General features: G+C 29.8%; 1 protein-coding gene across 1 annotated transcript; it reads right to left on the bottom strand.

Annotated features, from left to right (window-relative positions):
• Positions 1-7077: 7077 nt before the first annotated feature.
• Positions 7078-16052, bottom strand: LOC143062708 (uncharacterized). Its single transcript, XM_076234464.1, has 3 exons — positions 15951-16052; positions 15060-15861; positions 7078-7652 (listed from the first exon to the last, which is right to left on the bottom strand). Exons 2-3 carry the CDS (start codon positions 15646-15648, stop codon positions 7354-7356), a joined length of 888 nt encoding a protein of 295 aa, XP_076090579.1. The 5' UTR covers positions 15649-15861; positions 15951-16052; the 3' UTR covers positions 7078-7353.
• Between the last annotated feature and the right edge of the window lie 11410 nt (positions 16053-27462).

Here is a 27462-nt window from a genome sequence, read left to right as displayed (position 1 = left end):
GAGCACAAAAAGTAATATTTTATCCTAAGTGCAGAACTGCATTGATGAGTATTACTGTTTTTCTTTTTGTAATTAATTTTCTTTTTTTTCTAAACATGTGGTTTTGGGATTATGAAATTCTATCTATATAGACAAGCCAATTATTGATATGTTTGGTTCATAACTTAAAATAATCTGTCAATTTCAAATGTTTACCTGATCAATTTAAAATGCATATTTCAGCCTAGTCTATTTATAGTTTGTAAAGAGGTTGTCTTTCAGGCAAACAAAAAAATCCCATTTCAGTTGGAATGGAAATGTTGTCCTAGAACGACCCGTTAGACAACCCGATCGAGACCCTAGAAAAGAACATCGTTAAACTATAGTGAAATTAATTTGAAATGAAGCACCGTTTCCGAATGCATAAAATACTGTATACGACCCTTGACAAATAGATAGATTTACGAGACTTGATGCCGATTTCTTGTCTGCTGCAAATCGAAAATATTATATGTAATTCTTTACAAATTAAAGGCCCGGTGAACCAAATGGTTGCACTATAATAACTGTAAAAAAATGATGTGGCATGATTACCAACGAGAAAACCCTCCACCAGAGACCAAACTGACACAGAAATTAACAACTACAGTTAACCGTATGGCCTTCAACAATTAGCGAAGTCCATAACGAATAGTCCGTTATAAAACGGCCCCGAAACGACAAAAGTTAAACAATTCAAACGAGAAAGCTAATTTATTTACAAAATAATAAACGAAAAACAAGTAAGCAACAGAGCAGCAGAGCAACAAACGACAATCACAGAATTACAGGCTCCGAGCTTTGCAAATTTTGAAATAAAGCAAGGTTAGGCACACTTAACTACTTTTTGGCAAATCTTCACACGTCGTTCTACTTTTCCCACAGCTATTCTATTCGCGTGTATTTAAATCTATGTAATAGATAGGATATTGTGTTTTAAACCTGTTAAGTTAAACCTAAGGGGTATTTCATCAGTCTGTGATTGCATATATCAATTATAGATTTATTGATTACGATCTTAATGTCCGCACGAGGCAATTTCACAAATTTTGTACTATATAGTAACATTAATTAATGTCCGTCAAAATCATTCAGTGGTAGAACATTAATGTCAAATGTTAAATTATGCTCTGTTTGAAGAAATAATAACTAATTTTCTTTTTCTTTTTTCTTACAAAATATTTGAAATCATTCAAGTTGATCAAATATTTACAGCGTTTTATTTTTTATTATTTGAGATATTATCAAAATTATTTTATCTTCATAACAAGACAATAAATTAAAATAAACAATTTAACAAGTAAGTCAATAAAGAAAACACTTTTTATATTTTTTGATATTTACATACATTCTGTTTTTTTTAGGCCGAATGTATATTCGAACAAGATTTAATAACTGATAAGATAAAAAGTAAAATAATAAAATTGTTTCATTCTTAGCCATGGGAACTTCTATTATTTATATAACTTTTCCCCTAAATTGCATGAAAGAATTTTATACATTGTATAAATGTAATTTCGTTGATAAAGATCAATTATGAATTATCTATGTATCGTTATACATTAAACTAACAATAATTACATGCAGATATATGCAAATTTATTCATATTTTGTTATAATATAATAATTCCAATGCATGTGTCTTTCAATGACATTTATCTCCAGTGGACAGGGTTGATTTCCTGCCTTTAATACGTGGGAGGACCTTCAGCAACATGAAGTCATTAGAAAATTGTGTTCTATATGAACGCAAGTTCATAAACCAAAGTAAAGCAAGTGTTATCAATGTTCTACAGAGGAAAGCTTTTAAAAAGATTGTGAAATATTGTCTTCTAACTGTGGACCAATTTGTAAAATTGGTAAGGAATCAATAATAAGAATTTCTAGTTAACTTAATTGCTTTAGACCGAAGTGATTCACTTGTCTCTTAAATAATCCAACACATCCTTTCTATATGCATTTCTAATCGATGGAACATTATTAGAATTTGTACACTAATAATAATAATTGTATTATTAATTTTATTAGTATTATTCATAAAAGTTTATTATTATTATTATTATTATTATTATTATTATTATTATTATTATTATTATTATTATTATTATTATTATTATTATTATTATTATTATTATTATTATTATTATTATTATTATTATTATAAATTCTGCTATTGTTGTTATTGCTTTTGCTGTCATTGATATTGTTGTTGTAGTTACTGTTTTTTCTGTTGTTTATGTTTTAATTGTTTTTGCTGTTGTTGCTGTTATTATTGTATTTTGTTGTCATTGTTTTTGTGGTTGTAGTCACTGTTTTTATGTTGTTTTATTGGTGTTTTAATTGTTGTTGATATTATAGTGTTTTCTTTTGTTTTGTTGTTATTGGTGTTTTGATTGTTGTTGTTATTGTTTTTACTGTTATATTTTAAGCATTTATACTAACCGTTTACATTTGTCATTTCCTGGCCTTATATAGCTGACTATATGGTACGGGGTTTGCTCGTTGTTGAAGGCCGTGGAGTGACATATAATCGTTAATTTCTGTGTCATTTGGTCTCTTGTAGAGAGTTGTCTCATTGGCAATCATACCACATCTTATTTTTCATATTCACAGCTGTGTGCATTACATTAGATAAGTGAGGATGCTGTACATTTTATTTGCTGTTTTCCTTTTGCTGCTACATTTAGTAATTGTGAGATATTAAAATTTCAGGTGATTTGGAGGAGCTTTCTAAGCTTCCATCAAAGGAGCGTTTTCTTCGTATAACCGATAACATAGAACACTAGCCTTCACACCTGGAAAATTAAAAAGTAACATTTCTGTACATTGTAATGGATCATATGTCTAATAGGTTTTAAAAATAACACCATTGCTTATATAAAACTTAATACTTAGAGACTTATATGACCTATAAACAATGAAAACATATTAAGAAGCGTGAAAAAATATTGCTAATTAAATATAATGACTTTGGAATATTTTTACGAGAGAAGTATGTTAAAACGCCTTTGATCTCTGAAATCTATAAACTACAATCCATTTAGTTAATTATCGTTATGGTTTTTATCCATGCAAACCAATCATCAAGTAGCAACTTAGCTGGAAGCGGCAGAATATAGAACAACTTCATATCGGGTTACACGAACAGAGGTAATCCGGTTCAGTATCATTTCGTGGTGCAGAATATCTCGAAGAAGAAAAAAACTTGAAAAAAAGATGCCAAGACAAATTGGTGAAGTTTGTAATTCAGAAGACACGACTGCAACCACAGAAATGTAAAACACCGAGATAATTTCAAAAATAAATACAATGTTTTATTATATGGCCTTTTTGTCATTTAGCTGTCCGACTTTTTCGGTTCTTAATAATCCTTGGTTTCCAAATACTCTTAGCGTTCCTAGTGATGTTTAATACAGAGAAGAGCTTCAGAAGCATACACTTTTATATAAAGTTTTCTATTCAATTGTTGATAGAACAATAAAGAGGCAAATCTCTTGGTTGATGGCTCATTGACGATAAACACCATGTCACCTGTTATTCTGTACATGCATCAGAAAATACAAGTGACAATATAAATGAAAGAACATTTGGAAATGAGGAACTGTAATACAATGTTGTTCTATAGCTTTGGATATTGTAAAGTGCGTCTTTGATTTTTGTGTCTTAAATAATAACAGCCTATCAGTTCGTTTCCTTAACTACCAGGAGACAAAGTATATATTTGATGTCTCAAAACAGCAAAGACTATCAAATATCACCAGAATCATCAAAGAAAAAGAAAAAGTATCGACAAGATCGATACTACTAAAAATACAGAGACACTGGACGATCCATTACCTCCAAACCTTTCATATATGCTAAGGAAAGCTTAGGGGCAATTCAACCTCGAGACACATCACAAATGGCAGATTTTCAAGGGCAATGAAAACTGAGATATCTTAACCAATGCAAACGTTCTTAGAAACATTAAAAAAACCATGACACCTCAACGATTGCAAAGAAATCAATGAGACAAATATAGACTTAAATTAAACCCCGCCATACTATATGAGCCTGTACCAAGTCAGGAGCCTGGTATTTTGTTGTTGCTGTCTATCCTATTAATTTTTCATTTACTTATATCATTTTGTAAATATATCAAACGGTTTCTTTTCTCATTGGAATCCTTTTATTGTTGAAGGCTGTACAGTGACATATTGTTGTTTCAACCATATATATAATAGCCATTACTAGTATATATATATATATTTTACAGAAATACAAGCAGAAACAAACTGAGAAAAATGATATAAAGGACTGTACAAGACCTTCATCTGCAAGAACACGCTTTTGATCCTCGACGACCACGTGCATTTATATGCAAAAACAGGTTAATAAACAATAAACATGACCGACACCTCACGAAACCGTAAAGATACATAACCGAACATGTTAACCCTAACACAAAGACACAAAACCTATATAGCTGTGTTTTAATTATTATGTTAAAATAAAATAAAATCTTTGAACAACGATAGATTATATTGTATCGTCCTCATCTTCACTGGCCGTTGTTATGTATTTATACATCCTGCATAGTCAAACGGATATCACCGATATTGCTGCATGACAAGTCATCGACAATGACTTATAACCAAGGCAAATACAGCAGCCTTTCTTTGGGTAATCTTAAGATTTATGTATCCTGCGCAGTCAAACGGATATAACCAATATTACTATATAGCAAGTCATCGATAACCACCAGTAACCAAGGCAAATACAGTAGCTATTCTTCGAGTAAACCTTAGATTTATACATACTGCACAGTCAAACGGTTATAAGTAATATTTTTGCATAGGAAGTCATCGATGATGACTAATAACCGAGGCAAATACAGCAGCTATTCTGCGGGTAACCTTTAGATTTAACATTCATCATGCAAACTCTCTAGTCAGACGACATATGAATGTAATACAATATCAGCGTTTTAGGAAACAGATTGCACAATCAAAATATGTGTAAGAATACTTGTCAGTTGTTGTCTATTTGGGAGTTTTAAGGTGATATCAGATTTTCTGTCGTGTCTGCAGAATTCGATCTTGACTCGTATCGACTAGGGACAAATAAATTGAAACCTTGTCAATAGATAGTTGAAAACTGTATATGTAGAATTCTATAGTAAATATTTATTTATTTATTCATTCGTTTTTTTTTTCATTTCACTTATGTTGTGTTTCTGTTTCAGTTTTGACCCTAGCTCAGATGCCGAAGTTTTGGAAATACATGCAACAGACTTTCAAATAAAAAAGTTGCAAATAAAATATTATAAAATCTTTCGGTTACTATTCACCTATATTATGTATAATTTTTAGCTTTCGCCTTCGACGTTCTTTGCTTGCAAAATTAAAAAAAAAGTTTACCTTTGCCATATTTTACTTTTCGAATCTCCTTCGAATATTTTGGTATCTTTACATGTTTGCTTACCCTGGCTGTGTTTCAAAGTTATGTTTCATTTTACGCCTGATTTTAACGAATTTGTCATTGTTGTTTCGATGTGATTCAAAGAGGATAGTTTGTTACAAGACGTCTTTTTCAAATTTTGAAATGTGGGTAAATTTTAACTTGGTCACTTGGTCAATGATGTGTAAAATAGCCATTTTCGGTCAAATAATCCATGCCCTAGTGACATTACAACATGCAGACTTTCTGTGCATAAATAATATAATCTTTATCATTTTTTTTTTATCTAACTTTTGAAAGGTTGAATTGAAGAATTTAAATATCTTGATAATTTAAAATCATAGTGTAACTCCTCCTTTCTAAATATAAATTTTCAAAATTCTGAAAATATGTAATGTTAATTTTTATGCATATTATTATTTGGGTTTCAAAATTTTAAACTAAAACGTGTTTTAAATAAACTTTTCTAGTTCGACTACGAATCTTATTTCTTCAATTAAACTGTTTCTTTTTCATTTTCAAAAAAAAAAAAAAACATAGATGCGTCTTTTAATTGTAAAAAAAATTTAAACCACCCAAACAAATTAACCCCTGTTCTACACAAATATGTTAATTTTGATTTAATAACTGAACATAATCATTTTGTAATAATCAAAATATAAATACCAATTCCATCATAGCTTTACTAATTCAACGACTTCATTGGTGTCGGGCTAAAATAATGAACCTGCATGCAGTTATCTAGGACATAGGGAAAACTACAAAATGATACATAAATGCGAAACACAGCGGTGCATATTCCTTAAAAATCGAATGCCCTGCCTATTGATATAAAAATAAGAAGATGCGGTATGATTGCCAAAAAGACAAATCTCCACAATAAACCAAATGACACAGAAATTGACAAGTATAGATCACTGTTCGGTCTTCAACAATGAGCAAAGTTCATACATAATGCATAGTCAGAAAATCTTTTTATAATAGTTTTGTAAATGGATTTTGTGTCCCCCTTTTTTTAATAAATGATCATCTCTGTTAAATTGCTTCTAAATTATAGGTTTGGTGAGGCTGGTATATGATGATCATGTGTACTATTGAACACCCCGTATTGACGTGTAGATTTTGTTGTTGTTACGTTAACTGTCGTTTCAATACTTTTTTAGTATTAATTTAAGTTCTATATACATCTTTTGCATGGCATGCGTGAACAGTTGATAAATTCGATCCCGCAAACAACTGGATATGTTTACTTCTAGCTTAAAACATGAATTATTGTCAGTAGGAGAACATGCTAATATATAATCCCGCAAAACTATTAGAAAGTATTTTTTGTCCTTTTCAATTATGTTTATTTTTTTAGAAATAAATTAATCTTTACACTTTTGATAGAACCATTCTGCAATATTCCTTAAATTTTTTTTTCAATTTTTTTTACACTATGATACTATGGGATGTTGATGCTCAATACACTATATTAAACCAATGAGATAACATTAAAATGAAATATAATCTCCTTGATTTAACTATGATTTTTTAACCAATAAAAACGAAATGAACGATCGGGTTCAGTAGTGTATGATACACTTAAATTTAACAAAAAAAAAGAGCAAAAAAATGAAATAAACTATTAACATTTTTTATTATTTCTTCCTTCAGATATTTCACAATAAATTATGCTTAAATATATAAAACACGACATTCTGGATTTAAATTCGTAATTACTAAATACTTAATCACAATAATATCAAACGCCATGTTTTTACCAACATTGTCTCAGCACTCGGAAAAGTCTGTCCTCAAATATTCACATCTCGAATCTGAGCAAATAGTACAGTTTTCTTGTAGAACATATTCAGTTTTACCCTGAGTTATAACACAAGCGAGGATTTATGCATATCAACTTGAAAAACTAGCTTCATCTGAACTGGGACTTGCAACAATTCTTCTTTCAGAGTCATTTTCCGGTTTTGACCTATCCGGTCCAGTTAATTTTGGTATATTATTTTCTTTCTTCCATTTCATTCTCCTATTTTGAAACCAAATTTTAATTTGTCTTTCTGTAAGTCCTAGCATATGTGCAATTTCTATTCGCCTTCGTCTCGTCAGATATCTGTTGAAATGAAATTCTTTCTCAAGCTCTAATGTTTGGTGTCTCGTATATGTTTGTCTCGTTCTTTTTTGTTCGTATGTAACATCTAAAAATAAAGAGAAAAAAAAAACATTTAAGAAACAAGAATCAACAATGGAAAGGAAACTAACATATGATAAAATTTGGTAGCGTCCGAAACGTTTTCTGGGTTAACCTTCATTTGAAACGCTCAATATATATGACTATTTATCTGAGGAGCTATGTATATACGATAAAATAAAAAAAAAACTAAAACAAGCAACCAAATTGATATCATCCTTTTGCTGAATTGGTTAAAAGAAATAACCAGTTGTGAAAAAGTTAAAGGCACACAGTTTGCGCTGAACTTAGTACATACACGGATTTCATTATAATCGCAGAATATTCAAGTTATAACTAAAGAGAAATAACTCTTTATTCATTGTTAATCTAATTCATAAACTATCTCGATATGGTTATTCAGATATCATTTATTATTTAACGTGTTTATTCACTGTCTTGTTTGAAGTTTGAAAGATCAAATACTAATAATACGAAAGCCATAATTACAGAATTAGAAAAAAAATAACCAGATCTAACATTACGTAATTTTATCATTAATATCATCATTATTAAGTAGAAACAGCAATTGACTGAATTAATACGAAATTTCAATCAAATCACGGTAAAATACAAAAACTGAACGAAAACTTGCATAGTGAAGATTGTCAAAGCCTGTTCTAGAATTTCCTTTGAAATATGCATACAAAAACTATTTAATTCATTCATAGTTTACTATTAGACAAATGTGCTGAATCACGATGGTTTCATATTAATATGGACAAATTAATGTTATACCATTTCTCTAAATTAATCAGAAAGCTTGACTTTATACACCCTAAAGGTCGAAGGACTCCGAACGGAATAAGTTTTCTGATTTATTTTCCGAATAATGAAAGTAGAGTTTGGTAATTATGAAAGTCTTTTTATCCCCTGCTGACCAATATGAAAGAGAGTTGAATTTCAAATGTATTATTTCTTTTTTAAGAATTTAACTATACAATAGCAGATGCTTTATTTATATATCTATTATGTCTATCTTCTGTATACTGAAATCGATGTGTAATTGATGATATAGGTTTCTTGTTTTTCATACATTGCAACGCATCTTTCAATAACTTTGTTTAGGAAAATAATCAGATAGAAACCGTTTGGTGATAGTAATGAATAAAACCGGATAATTTCACCTATTATACCTTACTCACGGAGGTAGCTATAAGTTCTAGAAAACAGTAGTCGAGAAAACCATGAACAACTTTTTTGCTTCAAATTTTAGAATTGTTAATTGTAAAGATAAGGGATGTCGAAAAACATCATTTTTGGAATTAAAACTAAAAAGCCATTCTTATATTCAACAAGCGAGAGGTTTGCTGCTTTAAAACCAGGTTTAATCCACCATTTTCTTCATTTGGAAATACCTATACCAACTCAGGAATATGACAGTTGTTGTATGTTTGATGTGTTTTATCATTTGAGTTTGCCATTTGATTAGGGAATTTTTGTTTTGAATTTTCCTCTGAGTTCACTATTTTTGTGATTCTAATATTAATTTTCGTTTGACGGGGGAGGAGGGGGCAATATAAATTACTAAACATAAGATGATACAGAGTTAGACTGGTCGGGTCTTGCACAGCACAATTCAGAAGAAACAGCAAAAACTTAACACTCTTAATAAAACTGCTAACCCGTCCGGAGCACTTAGGATAAACCCCTGAATCGTGTGTGCTTGTGTTACTCAGTCTTTAGTATCCTATTATGCGTTAATTGTCTTTTAGTCGTTTCACTTTCGACCATACCATGTATTTTAACTTTTGAGTTCTGTTAAGTATAAGCCCCCTTTTTATCAACCCTTTTGAATAAAAGCCATTAAGAATACATTACTGAGGGCAAGGTTATATGCCGTATAATTGAATCGAAACTCATTTTTTATCAATCGTGTCTGAACGGACTTATTAACTTTTCTCCTCCGTGTGGATTCCAAGATGGAAAGGCAAACAAAGTTATGATAATTTCTAATTCCATAGAAAAATTCCTCAATGATTTATGTATGTTCTGTATTTTGTAAAATGTCATTCGACTGTTTGAACACTTCCCAAAGGAGCCATTACAATATATCATTTTAGTATTGACGGGAACTTATTGATGTAGTTTCGCAAGCAGATTTGATCTTTTCACATGAGCCAGTTTCATCAACTAACAGATATCTTTTTCCTAAATCGATGAGAGTTCTGACTCGTGGTTTATTTGTGTCAAATGAGTAAGCGAATTGTCTTATATTTTCTTAACTCATTTAAGATCTCTTCCTATTGTCTAACGATGACAAAACGATATGCATGCCATAGTTTTCAATATATAGAACCTATAATATTAAATATTAACTCCTTTATTAGGTACACACCTTATCTTGTGGTAAGATCAAGAACAATATTATGTCTAACACAATGATACGAAAGTCTGCTGGGGAAAATTCAAAGACGGTTATCAGAGCATGTTTAATAACAAATTAGGAGTCTATAACTGTAATTTTATTATCAATATAGAAACAATACACGGTGAATTAATAATGAATACAAGTACCTATTTTTAACTTCATCGTTAATGAAAATATTGTATTTCTGAGTCAAAGAATTTGTATGATTGTTACATGCATTCAAATGGCTTTAGTTAGTTTTAAAACAGGCGCTGTATATATCCTCACAAACTGTTCCAAAAAAACATATAAGAGGGGTATATATGTTATAATTGAGGTATAAAGACATTTATTAGAAATCAAAGAGTATCGTGTATTAGTATGTATAGGAGAAACTTCAGACGATTAAAAGTACGACGGAGGTAACGAAATCGTGCAGAGATAAACGAAATAGAGTGGTAGGAAAATGGAAACAGCCACCAAAAAAAGATCAAAATCAAGACTTCGAATGCTGGTCACTGTTTTAACACAAAAAAAGTAGTGATTAAGATATTAAAACTGAAAATGGAAATGGGAAATGTGTCAAAGAAACAACAACCCCACCGAAGCAGAAAACAGCCGAAGAAACTATATAAGACAAGTACATGTATACCAAAACTATGACATGTATTGACCTCTTTTTCACGGTTCTATATGAAGAAAGTGTCAACTGAAAATTTTTCGAGGTTGACATTTTCTAAAAGCGGAAGATTTCAAAGTTTACCGGAAGGGAAGGAAGATGGTCTGCAAAGCGGGAAATTATAACTCCTGTCGGAAGAAGCACATGTATGAAAAGTAAAGCAGCCATCTTGTCTTTGTTTTGATACACTGGGCTCGTAGTGAAAGACACTGGTTGATTGATTGATTTGATTTTTGTTTCTTCACGTCTTAAAAGCAGACAAACTTCTGAATAATATATGCAAATAAGGGTATTAGGAACCAAATATATCTGTTTAAATTCTCGCCCCATATTTTTCTTCAGAATAATAATTAAAAGTTACCACAAGACAGGAAAAATGGTGAAAATAAATGTTTTTTTCGTACCATATTTAGCGTAGATGTTTAGGTCGTTATGACCATATTTAATTTGTAAATAACGCTATGACAAAACAGTTTAGTGAGAGTGAAAACCTGACATGTTAGCCTACACATATATTTCATTGTCAAGTGAGCTATGTATGACATGATGATTTAAAAGACAACTAAGCATACCAAATTATTACATTATAAATTATTTCCGTAATTTTTCCGTCATTTTTCGAAGATTTTGTAGATCCACTTTATTTTAACGCAGAAACTCGTCGATGGGCTTTCTATTTTTTTTTTATCAAGGCTTCTTAATGTGAACGTCTTGCTAAAATTACTCATGATTTTGAGAGAGAAAATAAAACCAGACGTCTTTGTTTTGTGTCTGCTTTTAAATTGACATGCAAGTCAATATGCATAACTTATTGCAAGTCAAAATTGTATTATGGTTTTAAAAAAAAATATTTTTTTTTTACTTCAAATCACAATATTGTTTAAATAAAAAATAAAAAGAGTGGTTAAAATACGTATTCCATTAACTTGTATAAATCGGAAAGTTTACAATATCTAAATGAGTGCGATATTCTATTACGATCTTCTATCAATTGTTTTAATAATTAAGATAATACAATGTATTGACCTTTGACATTTGTTTGAAAATGTATCTAAATAAAAATTTATCAAGTAGCTTAGATCCAAGACAGGTGATGTTATTTATATCTTGAATATCAAATTCGTGACCGCATGATGAGTTTTATTATTCTATTTCCATAGAAAATGCATTACTATTTTTCCAAATACCTTAGTTTTGTAACGAGCATCTTGCATAGATAAAACGGAAATTATGATCTTTCTATGGTCACAAGGTTTATTCTAATATATCATGTTTCACAATATATCTTCAAACCGTCTTTGTTTACATTATTATCATAAATTCATATTTAATAATAGGTGTATGTTTCATTAAGATAAATGTATTTCTATAGTCATTCATTGTCGACAAATTTTGTCCTGTCATTTCTCTAAAAGAAAAAAAGTATTGACCGTCGGTTTTAAATCTTTTTTAAACAAACCTGTAGTTAATTTGAAATTAATGAGGTTTGGATATGAAGGATGATATCTAAATAATGGATTTGTAATGATGCTTAGGGATGAAAACCACTACAGAAAATTGAGAAAAAAATTAGGTTCACTTGTACGAGGAATCTTAATCCAAATTATTTATAATTAACGTGATCTATCATTGAATTCGTTCAGTAGATCAAAATGTTTATCCTTTCAGGTCAAGTACGTACAAAAGTTAAGAAATATTTATGTTGAACAAGAAAATGAAATACATTGACACGAAATAAAGGGAAATATGGATTAAAATCATTTTTTGAAAAAATTCTGTGAGCAAGATATAAAAATATTTGAATGCTCATTATAATGATGATATTTAACACTACGAATCGCGTCAATGCATCCTTTTATATCTTCTACGAATTACAAGACAAATTCTAGTGTTGTTTATCAAAGGAAGGTTAATAGTATTATATTCAGTAATATTATATACACAGAAAATCATTATTCATCTGAAATAAGCGTCAATGCTTACTTTAAAAAACGGATATCTGTCATTACATTCGCTTTTATTTCATTTTGTTATATACTTCTAAATTAATGTATTTTTTTCAAGGTTTTCACCGTTTGGTTTATTTCAAGATTTTCATTTACCTTACCTAGCATTGTCGTTTAAATACAAAAAGAACTTAAAATATTATCAATATTAATATAAAGATTTTGTGCGCATTTGTTTTCCTTAAAAAAGAAAAGAAACCCGCTTCTGATTTTTTTTATTCACGAATATTTAATTTTATGACACATTACAAAAATATATACAGTAGAATTTATCTCATCTATTAGGAATTTGTTCAGGCATTAAATGTTTCCTTTTATAATTTTCAAAGCTTTCATTTTTGGCCTTTACTGTGTTAGAAAAATACCATCAATGGGAAGTTAAAAAGATATTTGCAACAAAATGTTATTTTTTAAAAGAAAATGACTCAGTATCTTGTAGAAGATTTGGAATTAATAGAAAAAATTGTACTTTAAAAACAGGAAATTATTTTCTTTTTCGGAAGAAGAGAAAAAGAAAACCCGTGTTTTTTGGTTACAGACAGTAAAGAGAGAAAGAGAAGATGCCTATTGATACTTTAAACTCATGTGATTTTTAGCATGGTATTTAAACAATGAAGAACCATAAATTATTTACAGCATCGTATTTTAAGCATTTTAAACAGCTTATTGTGGTTATGTTTAGTTATTGATGTATTCTCTTTTTCTCTGTAACATTTTACTATTTATTTTAGCATAAAATTCAATCTAGATGCATCATCGTTCAATTGTGTAATCGCATTACACGGGATGAATCGCAATAAAATTCACAATACCTTAGCGTAGAAAATCACATAAATAACTGCTTTTAGAAGGAAAGGCTATGATTTAGACTTTCCATAGCCATAGGTCCCTTTCAAAGGTTAAGTCGTAAATAAGTCTACTTTATGATTATTTTACGGCTAAAGTGACCGTTATAGGACAGTTGACCAATGCAGTTATTTGTACTCGTTTGTTCTATCTTCGCACCTCGTAAACTTCACATAACGGTACAATTTATATGTGTATGCATTTATATATATATATATATATATATATATATATATATATATATATATGTGTGTGTTATATATTCCATGTTTAGCTAGAAATCTGCATATAGAAATTTAGTAAACAAAAACAAAAGAAATGCATAGAAACTTAAACCCGTCTATGCAGATATGCGTTTGAAAAAATAAAAAATAGAATAAAATCTCTTTGTAAACATTTCAGCACATGCTTCAAGCTGCTTAGAATTATGTTTTATAAATTCAAAAAATCTATTTATAAAACTTTATATTTTACTTTAAGGTAGAAGGACATTTTTACAATTATTTCCTTGTTTTTAAAATCAGATGTTTTTCTGTTATTATTGAGTAGTTCGGTTGCTGTGTCACTGACGCATATCCCTTAAATTGTTTTGTTTGTTTTGGTTTTTTCTTTAACATTCATACAATTATACTAACAACGTGTCACAAAATCGTCTCCCTAAATTTCTATCAGATAACAAATTTTACAGTGGTGCAAGAATTCTCGTTATTTTTTATTGCAAAATTTCATCTAATAATCAAAATTTACGTACAACAACTTGTATTTTTCTTTGGTCAATATCCATTATTAATTCTTTTAAATTTAAAATATATTTTCTTAAGAATCAAACATTAATGTATGTTATGAAGTATAGTTATTAATGTGTTTTTTGTAATAAAAAATAAGACAGTGATCTGATAATAAAAGCTGTTATAAATATTATGCAAATGATAACTATTTATCAACAATATCTTTAAGACTTATTTTGTCTGTCTGTTTTAGTGCGTTATAAATATTTATTTACGATTTCCTACAACATTAATACCTTGTTTTAGAGAGATGTGATACACATCATGCATATATTAAAAATTACATAAATATTTTGTTTCAAGAAGATCAAAAGAAAATTATTTCCTAAATAGAAAGTGCAAACTTATATATGACTAGCAAAAACACAAAATCAAAAGAAACTAATTCGTTTTTCTGAAAAGATGATGAAAGATTGAATGATGTGTAAACACTGAAGCGAGGCCGTTGAAGCCTTGTTTCACACTAGCTTATCGCGGTATTAGCGCTGCGGAAATAATTCTTTAGCCATTAAAATGAAACATTTATTTGATTTACTGCTCTCGTCTAAGTCTTTGAATTTGACATAACATATTTATCAAGAAGTTCGAAAGCTGCTGGGTTGCTCCATGTAGCATTAACTCTCATGCAGAAATAGAATTGAAATGTACCCCCAACAGAAAATATAACAAAAAAATGATATCTTAAATTGAAATTTTAATATATTACCTCCATTCATGGCTGCCCTCATCCATGGATAAACTGAAGACATCCCTTGAGTTGAAAGTCCATTCATTTGCACAGAATTTGAATTAAAATGTGGATGATGTGAAATGTCATGATGTCCCGACACAGGGAGTTGGTGATGTTGGTGTCCGCCCGCATGAGTGTCCAATATAGGATAATTTGGAGGAGGTGTGGGAATGCAACTGTCCTCATTTTTTATACAATTAGGTCGATCATCCGGATATGACAAATTTTGTAAATTTTGTAGATGACTTAAATGGTTAAACGTATTCGATGACTGATATGGAAACACATTCCCACTGCCTCCACTTTGAAAGTTTTGTGCTTTCGCTAAGTTCATAGGTTGGTTTGGCGGTGATGTTTCATGAAGTCTGTCGTACATAGAAGGATAACACTGATAGTTTCCAACTCCATAGGACGGATTTTCGTTTTCGTAACACATATTATTATAAGATGATGAATGAAAACTTCCAGTGTCCAAACTTTTTTCTGGCCGGTGGTAAAACATATCCGTTGGTCCGGGATTAACCGGAACGTGTGCTGGTAAAATGTTATTGTAGTATGAACTCATATGTGTACAGTCTATTTTATCTTCTTAATGATTTGTGTTTGAACATTAAGGCAATCTATGACTTTCTAATATTTTTCAAATAGCCACCCCCACTAGCCGTCATACAAATTTCACTATTCAGAATGATGCATGTGACTTCTTGCTCCGACCAATCGAATTAATTCTCTGAAAGCACGTGATTAATGTCTTCTGCTATTCTATCAATTGCTTAATCTGAAAATAAAATTTAAAATCAATGATTATTTGAGGGTCATTTCAATAATATTCAAAATTGAGTGTATTTTATATTATATTTTACTTACACGATTTATGCAGTAGTTTGTCTAGTCAATCTCAATGTGTTATGATTGTATTTATGACCACAAATCATATTTATATTCACATATTTTGCCAGTAGGCAAACCTCATCATTTTCATGGTTAGTGAACACCACTCAACCGAGTCGTTATTGGAGAAGTCTAAACTAACAATATTTTCATTGAAATCGTAATTCAATGAAAAAATATATATATGAATCAATAGAAGGTGATCAAAAATGAATATTGTACATTTATACAAATCTAGAACAGGATACGTAAATTTCATACTATAATGGCGCAAATTTTAAGTATTTCAAGTTGAAAATGCACTTAAAAACCAATATCTAAATCACATTTCTTTCTATATATTATGTTTTAAAACTGTTATTGTTAGCGTTTGGTTATTTAGGTCATATTCTTCCAAGCAAACATATGGCACCAAATTATTTTTCATTTAATTCCCCGTTTTCAATCATTTTACACACGTTTGTGATTTTTTTTTTATATGTTTCTTTGAAAATCATTGTATTTTCATTTACGAAGGAATGATAACTATTAGTGATTGTAGTATGCTTTTTAATGATAAAACAATCATTTAAATAATAAATTAATCGAGGAAAATTTATCGTAAATTGAATATAAATTTCGCATGAGAACGGTTTAAATGAAGTGTAAAAATATCAATGAAATTGTATTTCAACTTTTGTTTGTAGAATTTTTAAATTATTATATGTTTTTTTCTTTCTTTCTTTCTCCGTTTAACCTTGCCTTCTTTTAGTAGGGCATATTTTTATATTTTTCATTTTGAATATTCAAATTTAAAATGCGAAGGTTGTTTTCTTACTCGAACTGATTTAAACCAAACTCATTTGGCCTCATGCACGAGTCTTGAGCCTAATGATAAACCAGATAATGAAGATGTACACAAAAATGGCACATCGCATTAATTATTGATAATGAAGACGTATGTGCCTCATTTCTAATTTGTAGTTATAATTTGTAGATCTACATGTTCATAAAACAAATGAAGAGAAAACGGACCTTTTTTCAAATCTAGCTCAAACAACTGCATGTCTTTTTACACTGAACGTTATTTAAACAATTAATCAATCATGTTTTATTACGCAGTCAAAGTGTATTTTGTCTTTAATTCAACAGAATTCTTATTTCCTCCCCCCTTTTTGATTTATTTTCTTCTTATCAACTTAGAATGTGAATATATATCTTATGAACTTAGAATGTGAATATATATAAGAGAGTTAGGCAGCATTTGTTTATTTCGATCTGTTCTAAATATAATATTTTTATAATATAATGCTAACTTTGGGAGAGTGATGTTGTCACGTATTCAAAACTTTTTTTTTTTATTTATTTTTTTTACTATCTAGAAACAATCGTATTGTCTGGATTTTACACTAATAAAATTATTAACAGAAGTTAACAACATCAAATATCGAAAAATCGGCAGTTCTTCTTTTTCTATTCATCTTTTATAAACAACATGCATAACACAAAACCAATTTATTATCTAATGTTTGAAGTGAAATGTACAAGAGCCATCTGAAGATGTACATTTCTACAGCGGTTTGTACCCATCCGCTCTACCCTTCTTTGAAACATGGACAGAACAATTTTTCTCATCAATTATACATTTGTTTGTTTCTTTGAAGTGAATTGCACATTGCTCAATTTAAAATGCTCGTTTCATTGAAACAAATTAATTTGATAGAACACTCGTCTACAATCAATTCCATTACGAAACGAAATAGAGTATTTTGCTTGTATCACGAAATTTTGGGAAATTTGTTATTAGTTTGTTTAAAGATAATCAGCTGAAATTAAACAGAAATTCGAAGATTTGTATCATTATTATTATCTATTAGTGAAATCTACCCATTCTATTCGCTAAACATTACCAAATATTTTTTTATGAAATATATATGTTCACGCAGTTTTACCACAAGTGCACCCAATAAGTATTTTATTACGTTTCATATAATATTCACGATCATAATTTGAAAATTATGCACAAACAATTATTTTTAATTTACAAAAAAGAAATTATTATGAACATTTCTGCAACTCTATATGATTTATATTTCAATCAAATGCGCACTCGAGCAGTAGAATGATAATCATATTTTTATCAGTTTATTATTAATTATTATTTTATTGTCCTATAAATCTGTAAAGTGTAAATTGTTCACACTTTCTCTCTATCCTACTGTCTTGCTCTCTGGTCACAAATGTTTAGTAGCGGTATTTTTATTGCTGTGATTTTATTTCATTACATTTACGGATAATTATTATTTTATTGCTCAATAAACATGTAATGTCCCCCATGGGTGTACAACTTGCAAACTTCACTAATTTTGTCTACTGTGTATTGTATTTGTGTATTTTATCAGTTTACATTATAACAATCGTTTTTCATGCGTTGACTTTCAGAAATTCGAGAAAGGTGAAAATAAAAAGTATCTTTTAAAAAATGAATTAAAAGTTAAGAAACGTTTTGCATTTTTATTAATAGGAAATTATTAAAATTATTCTTTATATCAGGTAGGAACCAAAAAAAAAAAAACAATTTAAGAGGTGAAAATCAAACACACTTCGTTTCCAATTACTTCACACCATTTTATTTATTTACTTTGTAATTTACCTATTTTCAAAATATTGAATAACATGAGATGTAAGATTAAAGCTGTGATCCTTCCGAAAGGCGAGGATATTCACTCCTTTAATCAAAAGAAATAACACGTTAACAAAACGATCTTGTTAAGATTTGATTATCAACGGCTCTATCTATTTTATTTTTTCAATAGGATTACTCTAACCCTATAGACTTGTACCGATATTTCACAACAGGTTTTCCTTTCTGCGGTGAAAGGCGTTACAATACTTGAACAACAAGAAAATAAGATTGTGGATTTTGGATAATCGGTCCTTAACTCCCCTCTAGGTATTTTTTGGAATCCAATCATTTTGTCATCATCCATGTAATCGGGGTTATTCAAAAGAATTGTGTGATGTTTTAGCGGCTTGATACCTCCCAGATGAAAGGATTAGCACCACTCTATTTGATGTTTACATATATGTAAACATTCCCGTTAAGTAAATAAAAAGTTGTCTTTAAAGATAAATAAAATAATGAAAATATATAATTGGAAAAACAGGTTTAGACACAAAATTAAAATTATAATTCATGGAAATAGATAAATATTTTCTTTCCTTTTTTCTTCTGACTTACTTTTTAAATGCAAAAGGTTCTGTCAAAAAAATCGTACCGAAATCGATTTATTATAATACAAAAAAATATATATCCCCCCCCCCCCTATTTTGTATCCTACAAATGATGGCAAGATGCGACTAAATGTATAAATAAAACTTTGTATATATATATAAAAAATAAATTTGATTTATCTTTAATTTTTAAGATGCAATTGCTTAGAAAAGGAACCTATACTGATACAAACTTATTCCTCAATATTAAAATATACAACCAAATACCTTATTAGACTTCATCTGTAGATATAATCCGAAAATAACTGAAATTGATATCACCGTGATTGAGTTTAATTAACTATACATTATAATCATCATTTACACAGAGTTGAAGAAAAATAACATTTACCTCACAAACCCCGTGTGTCCTTTACCATTAGTTAGAAATGATGGTCAAACGGTTTTATGTGTTCCCTTTTTATGAAAAATAAGAATTCATTTTATTGATATTCGAGCCTTAAATTATCACCAAAGAATATATTGGCCATTATGGGTCATAAGTCATAACGGAATGGGTCTCTATCAACGGAATTGCACTTAAGTGGTTTTCGGATAGATCTGCTTCAATCGTGCATTCTATACTTTTTTGTGGACATTAAATTGTAAAAATAATCCTTTTAAAGCAAATTTTTACAACGGGTATTGAAAGAGAGAAAATGAAAAAAATAAATATATCGTAAGAATATACAAACTATTTTGTTTCCATCATAAGATAATAACAATAACCATCATAATAATAGGGGGAAAATACTAGTTTTACATAAAAGTAATGATATCAATTTATATTATTGTTTCCCCTTTTCTGCGTGTTTCAATTAAATTAAATTATTTTCGCTCTATATTTTTATTTATTCATCATTTATTTGTCTTTTAATATTTATTTATCTATTTCTTATGTTACTAGTAACAAACAAATAACAATGATAATCAGTTATTTAGAGATGAAAGTTTTCCATAGATTAAATATCTAAAATTTTCAATTTTCGGCAACTTAATTGAATGTTGCAGAAAAAAACAAATGCGTTGCATTAGGGAGAGAAAATTATAAGAATTAAGCTCCCAACATGCTACTGAATAATCAGAAACACATTGTTTCTTTAATATTACTTGGATGAGGCTCCGAAGCAAACCACAAAAAGCTGGAAATAAACTCCTTAAAAGAAGAGAAACTAATCTTATTCAAGAAATAATTAATTAGTTTTGTCACAGTTTTAATTCGTGTCAGTAGTTTCTTCGTCGGCGTGAGAAATATTCCGGATATGAAGAGCGATCCGTTGTTTGTTCTTTGAAATCAAACATCTGGAAGACTCTGACCAGCGACAGCAGAAGATAGATGTTTTTTCTGTCATTGTATTGGTCAACACATCGGCTGCAGATTAAACATAATGATCTTGATTGGTGTCAAATCAAGATTAAGTATTTTCTGAAGATCTTTGAATAAAACAAGTTACCAAGAAAATGAATCAACTGAGAAAAAGTTCAAAGAAATTAAGATGGAACTTTCAAATGTGCATTTATGAAATAAAACAAATAATTACATTAAAAGAAAATAGAATAATATTCACAAGATGTAATCCTTGGTTCCCTTTATCTACTTAATACTAAAAAAATCTAGGGAAGAGACACATACACATTGACGGAAATTATCCCTGCTTTAGTATTTATATAACTTATAATTGATATAGTTTTACACAGTAAAACAATCATTAAATTATGCATACAATATTTAAAAAAATCTTCATTTTGATTTATATCTACATTTTGGCAAACCAATAACAAATCATTGTTTCACTGATCATTTGTCATGAATTAATCATAAAACATTTGCATATACACAAATCTGATACGAATTTTGAAGAGAGAATCCATATTGTAAAATATCATGGAAAATCAAGAATCTCGAGGGTTACGAATAAGCCAAAATTGTTTACCTATAGTGTTATCAAGTACACCACCTACAAATCTACGTCTCCGCTTACCCCATCGAAAAAAACGTGTTCCTGCTCGGCAAGATTCTGTTTCATCAGTTCAAATCAAAAGCATTACCTCTAAATGGCGATGCGTAATGTGTTCCTAGCTGTAGATAAATGTCTTTTTGTTAATAGTTTGCAAACAGAGCGAATTCGATAAAAGAAATCGTTGGTCCTTCACGTACTTAGCCAGATTCATAGAATTCTAGGTGCAACCAGGTGCGAGTTGATTTCTCCATGAAAAAAAGTCAAAATATGAAGAAGAAGAAAAAGAAAAAACAAAGATTTTGTTTTGCTTTTAGATTTAAGAATGGTGATAACATTTGAAAAAAAAAGATAATTTGTGATTTTTTTCTTCTTTCTGTTTTGTATCTTGTTGAATGATAAGTTTCAGAACTTGCATCCGACGACTTTTTGGTATAGCAAGATTATAAGAAACTCTTGAGCAACTCAGTGTGTGTGTGTTCATGTGTTTGTGTATGCGTTTTTTAGGTAGTCAACTAGATAGAAATACAACTAATTTAAATAATTTCTTGCAAGTAATGGGTTGCGGGTCTATTTGTTTTGAAAAATAAAAATTATTTGAATAACATAAAGATAAATAAGATAAAACATTTTATCGAACATTTTTTCTCCCAGTAAAAACTCATGTAAGGCTGATCATGTTTTTATATTTAAATATATATACAAATAACCAAAATTTTAAATATAAAGCAGTTTAAAATTGCTGTATTGTCTAGCAATTTTATTCATCCAAGGAATTGTCAAAATTATACATTTGAAATTTGATACGTCATTTTATCTTATTGCAAAAATGCAAAGTTAAATGATAAAAGGGAAACACAAAACCTTGCGTCCTATAATAAAAAATGACGACAGGACAACTTTACGAGAGCAACAATGTCACAGAACAACGAGACTTGCTACATATATTATTCTCTATAGAAGTTATCTCCCTTTTTCAAAGTTCAGAGAGTAGTGATTCTTCAAAGAAGCTTTTTATCCCTATGGAATTTCCGTGTTATTTATGCTAAAGTAGAATTATCTTTTGAAGATAGTCAAGTTCAATTTGATATTGTTTTTTTTTTTTAATTTACTCAAATTTCTCGTCATTGATGAAATTGTTTGAATGAATCGCTTAATTACTGCTTTTTCATTTAGAATTGTTTATAAATTTTTAATATCAAAACTGTGACGAACGTTTTTTTTCAGACACCTGAATTCAAAGGAATCATTAAAGAAAATTATTTCAATTTATTTAATCCTCCGGCGTAGATGTTTTGATGTGAAAGCTGTTTTAGAAACTGTTTTTACTAAATACCTGAGCTAAGTAAAAAAAAAAACGCAAGTAGTAAACCGAAGCGTCTAAATTGAAAAAAAATATATACTTGTTTGGAGTAAAAAGATAATGATACTAAATGATTCTGCAATAACTAGCTAATGAGAAAAAAACGTCTGATTCGTTTCCACGATAGAGATATCTCAAGGATTGAATAGAGCATAGAAATATGATATTCTATGGACTTCTTCACACCGATGCCATGGATATGAAGGGAGAGAGCGCAACTTCTGCAGATTAGAAAAACTTGCAAAACAATCGGTTTCGCTTCCATAATAGAGATATCACAAGGTTTAAATAGAGCATAGAAACATGGTATTGTATGGACTTCTTCAACCCGATGCATCATGAAGGGAAAGAACGACACTTCTGCTGATTAGAAAACCCTTGCAACAAATAACTGATTGTTGATATATATAAATTTCTGTTCCTAAAAAATATTTTTTTTTGTAATGACAGTCGAAACTCATCTCTTTTATTACCGTCCACACATTAAAAAAAATTGTAACTGTTTTTGTTTTGAATATGCTAGGATAAATTGATTCTGGACGGAAACTTGTATCTGCATAAAATCATGCAAAAGACGATGGGTGGATAACTTGCACATTTAGTTAGTCAAACAGACAAATCAAAACTGTGTTAACCAATTTTATGATTGTTTTTTGGACTGATGCTTAGTTGTTTCAATGTTTCGAAATTTCCTGCAATGAAACTAAAGCGAAATATTACGATGACCAGTTTTTTCCGTTTTATCCTAATCAGTATCAAAATAGTCGCAGTCCAAATTGAGAAACGTTTTCGTCCATATCAATTGGTTCCTATATACAATACCCCTTCCTCTTATCCGCCGTGTTAAACCCCATTATTTACAGGAAACTTAAAGACTTTCAAAATTTCCATCCCTCTTCCTTTTCGTCATTTATGTACTTATGCTATGTTTTCATTTTTTTAAAAGAATTTACCATTACTATTTAAAAATTTTGGAAATTAAGTTCAGGAAATCTTATTTGATATTAATGAACCTAACCATGTGGAATAACATAAAAGGATACATTATTTAAATTCGAGCCGACAAAAGGGAAATAAAAGGCACCCATGACCACTATTTAAGGGTTTTCAACAGTTGTAAGGCAATGTAAAACTGAGAGCGGAAATTGGAATATGTCGAAGTGAAAACAACCAGACCAAAGAGCAGAAAACAGCCGAAGGCCACAAATGGGTCTTGAATGCAGCGAGAAAATTCCTTACCCGGAGGCGGGCCTAAGCTGGCCCCGAAATAAAATGTGTTCTAGTCAGTGAAAATGCACGTCATACAAAGATACAAAAGATATAAATGAACTAAAATTAAAAATGTACACATTTCTACCATCGCTAATGTACTGATCATTCACCTTGTGTTGTTGTATGTCTTACGAGCATGCATTGGACTTTGTTTATTGTTGATGACCCCGAACATTCCGTCATTAGTTTAGTTAATTCCAAAAAGTTACAACATCATAAAAATATACATTTGTATTCTTTATGTATCTTTTTTTTAATTCTCAACATTTAGGAAATCAGTTATATTTTATGATCTTAGGTTATATATAATACTGTATAAAGTTAGGTTATATATAATACTGTATAAAGTTAGGTTATATATAATACTGTATAAAGTTAGGTTATATATAATACTGTATAAAGTTAGGTTATATATAATACTGTATAAAGTTCGATTTACAAGTTATCTGCTGCAAAGCAGTATTATGGAGTATACAACCAGTTCGAGAGTGGATTTTCAATACTTTGCAGTTTAGTCTTAATAATTTCATTCCAATAGTTGCTTTAGATACAGAAAAAGTGCATATGTATTAAATCCGACAAGTTAAAAGTTAAAAATAAAGTAACATAGGTAAATCACGTTCTCTGTTTCGGTTTGTTGTGTTTTTGCATCTGCTAAAAATGAAAGTCTAATAAGACTTAACGGAAATCAACTTCCAAAGCCAGCTATTTTTGTTAAGCTTTGGAAGTGTTTCGCGTAAAATAGAAATTAAACTCTAGAGAGATCTTAAATGGGAGCATTAGTCTAGCTAAAAACATTGCCAATACAGTACCAAATGCTTTGATATTGGTTTTTAATAGATTAGAAGTTTTTTATAAAACGATGTAGCTCTCTATGGCAAAAACTGTCTGATGGAAAGAATAGTAAATGTAGTTATATTCATACGTATAATTTCTCTGTGCCATGAATGATACTTTATTGATGTAATGTATACAGCTTTTCATAATTTAATAAAGTGATAATTTCAATTTTACTTTAACTTAGTGGCATGAATTGACTGGGACGGAGAGGCACTCTAAACTTCAGTTGAAGTAAGATAGTATGTTGAAGTAGGATAGATATTGCAGTAGGATAGATACTGCAGTAGGATAGATACTGCAGTAGGATAGATATTGCAGTAGGATAGATATTGCAGTAGGATAGATACTGCAGTAGGATAGATATTGCAGTAGGATAGATATTGCAGTAGGATAGATATTGCAGTAGGATAGATATTGTGTTACACAAAACAATACCTTGGGATTCAGAGTTATGTTGTTATTAGTATTCTTTGGCGAATACAATACCATTCAATTCTGGTGATATATATTGGTAAACTTTACTTTACAGAAGTCTAAATCTCGTTAATGCACTAATAAACAGTAGAACCTGAGTAAAATTCATTAAACTCCAAAAAACGGAGTTTGTGGATATGGCTAGCTAGTCATCCGAAACTTGCATCCCCCGGCATGTGAAGTCACAATCGGTAAAAGTACATAGCAGACGGCATTATCTTAAGATCTTAGACCGCGAAAACTCGTCACAGTCACATCGTATCGGTTAGCAAAATTCGTAATGGTGACCGCAATTTGAATGACCGTTGTGTTCTTTTTAAATCTTAAATTACATACGAAATAGAAACGACAAACTACTACCAGAATGAAAACAGCATTGTACCAGTCTGATTAAAGTTTGATGTCAAAACGTTATATTTGAAAATACTGTTGTAATTTTGATCAAGTTAAATCTTAGTGGATTTCTTTTTTTTTTAAATAGCAAACCTAATTTGAATAAAATAGGGATATGTTATTTCGACAGAATCCCATAAACTACCCCCCCCCCCCCCCCCTTCCAAAAAAAAAAGAAGTAGAAAAAAACATAGAAATAATAATAAAAAAACACACAAATACCATATAAAATTAAAATTAATCTTGCTATTCACAAACCAAACATTTATATATTAACTTTAAACTCTTTTCATTAACTTTTGTATACAATTTTATCTACGAAACTGTACAGGAGATCTACCTAGAAATATTATAATTCTTGAAGATGAAACATTAAAAATAGACCTAGTTTTTGATACCAGTGCGTTTATTGTTTTCTGATTAAAGTTATTGCTATTATTTTTTACAATCTTTTGCTAAAAAATTATCACATGTCTACATTGCTCCCATCTTTTTCGATTTTAAAAATAAGTATCCCTGGCTTAATCCTCTTTAGTTTAAACATATTTATTTATAGTGGATTGGGAAACAAGTTTTGCAACTTATATCAATCCCTTCCCACTTTGCGGGTGCGAGTGTTGCCTTTTAGCGGCATTAGCCTGCTCTTTTTCGAAATCTATAAGGATGTCTTTAACGTGCAAGAGATAATCCTCTTTAATATACATATTTCTGTTAGGAATTTTAATTCTAAGTTTAAATGTGCTCTGCAGATGGAACACCACAACGAAATAAAACCTAGCACGAACAAGCAGCCAATAGCATGTAAATGCTTTTAGTGAAAGTAATTATTCAATTATAAATCTTTTGTATGAAAAAAACTACTATTAAAACACACAAAACATTAATCACAAATGCCACTTGGTAAAAACTATTGTATCAAGATCAACATATACATGTGCATACGTATTGCATGCAATGTTAATAGAACTTTGAAGTGAAATTTAATATGCAGTACTTTTTGCTGCATCATGTAATATGCCCGTTTTCTTTCTTTTGGCTCGTAGATTTAATCAAAGCCAAGATATTAATGAAAATGGCTGTAAATTGTTTTCTTATGGACCAATTTTGATTCGATAATAAATTGATTAACGTTTCTGTAAACGGATGGTTGCTCTGTACTGCAAAAAGTATAAAATGTGTACATGAGCAGAGACAGGAATAGCTTAGGTCTCTGAGAAGAATAATTAAAAAATCTGTGAACTTTAAGTTCAAACGCTGAACCCAGGGTAACACACTTTCTTACCGGCATACAGTTTAGATCCCGTATAAGGTAATTTTGAAATTTATGTTGACAAATAAATGCACCTGGTTGATTATTTATTTTTATTTTGACCACGACTATTAACTTTGCAGTATATCAAGTCTTGATAGGGGAAATTTATGTTACCCTACCATTTGTAAATCATATTCTAGACATTAACTATGTACGTGGAGTGGAGAAGAAGATATAAAGATGCACACTCATATGTCAACGCGACGCTCTACTTGTAATACACGACATAAATGTTGCACATAGTAAATTATTAACTCCAAATTAACTTCATATTAATTTATAGACTTTTGTATCCTTGGGGATCAAACAGAGGATGTTTAAATATTTTACCTTCGTTTATTCATTGATAATAAGTTGTCCCTAAGGCAATTGAAAAAGCATGTTTTACAATTCAATTACACATTGATAAATTAGAAAATTTAACAATACAGCTATAATTGTTGAAGTGAAAATAATCTGATATAAATATATACCCTTTGCGTACCCAAACTGACCAAAAACAAAGGAATGACCATAAACAATATTGGTAATTGAAACATGCACGCGCCAGTCGCGAGGCAGGTTTAAGGACATTAGTTACCTGCGCAAAGTGCATGTCACAACGTCAATCACTGTGTTAAATCA

This window comes from Mytilus galloprovincialis, chromosome 2 (genome assembly GCF_965363235.1).
Source record: "Mytilus galloprovincialis chromosome 2, xbMytGall1.hap1.1, whole genome shotgun sequence".
NCBI lineage: Eukaryota > Metazoa > Mollusca > Bivalvia > Mytilida > Mytilidae > Mytilus > Mytilus galloprovincialis.
The sequence above is the reverse complement of the archived record's forward strand: the minus strand, read 5'-3'. Positions and strand labels throughout refer to the sequence as shown.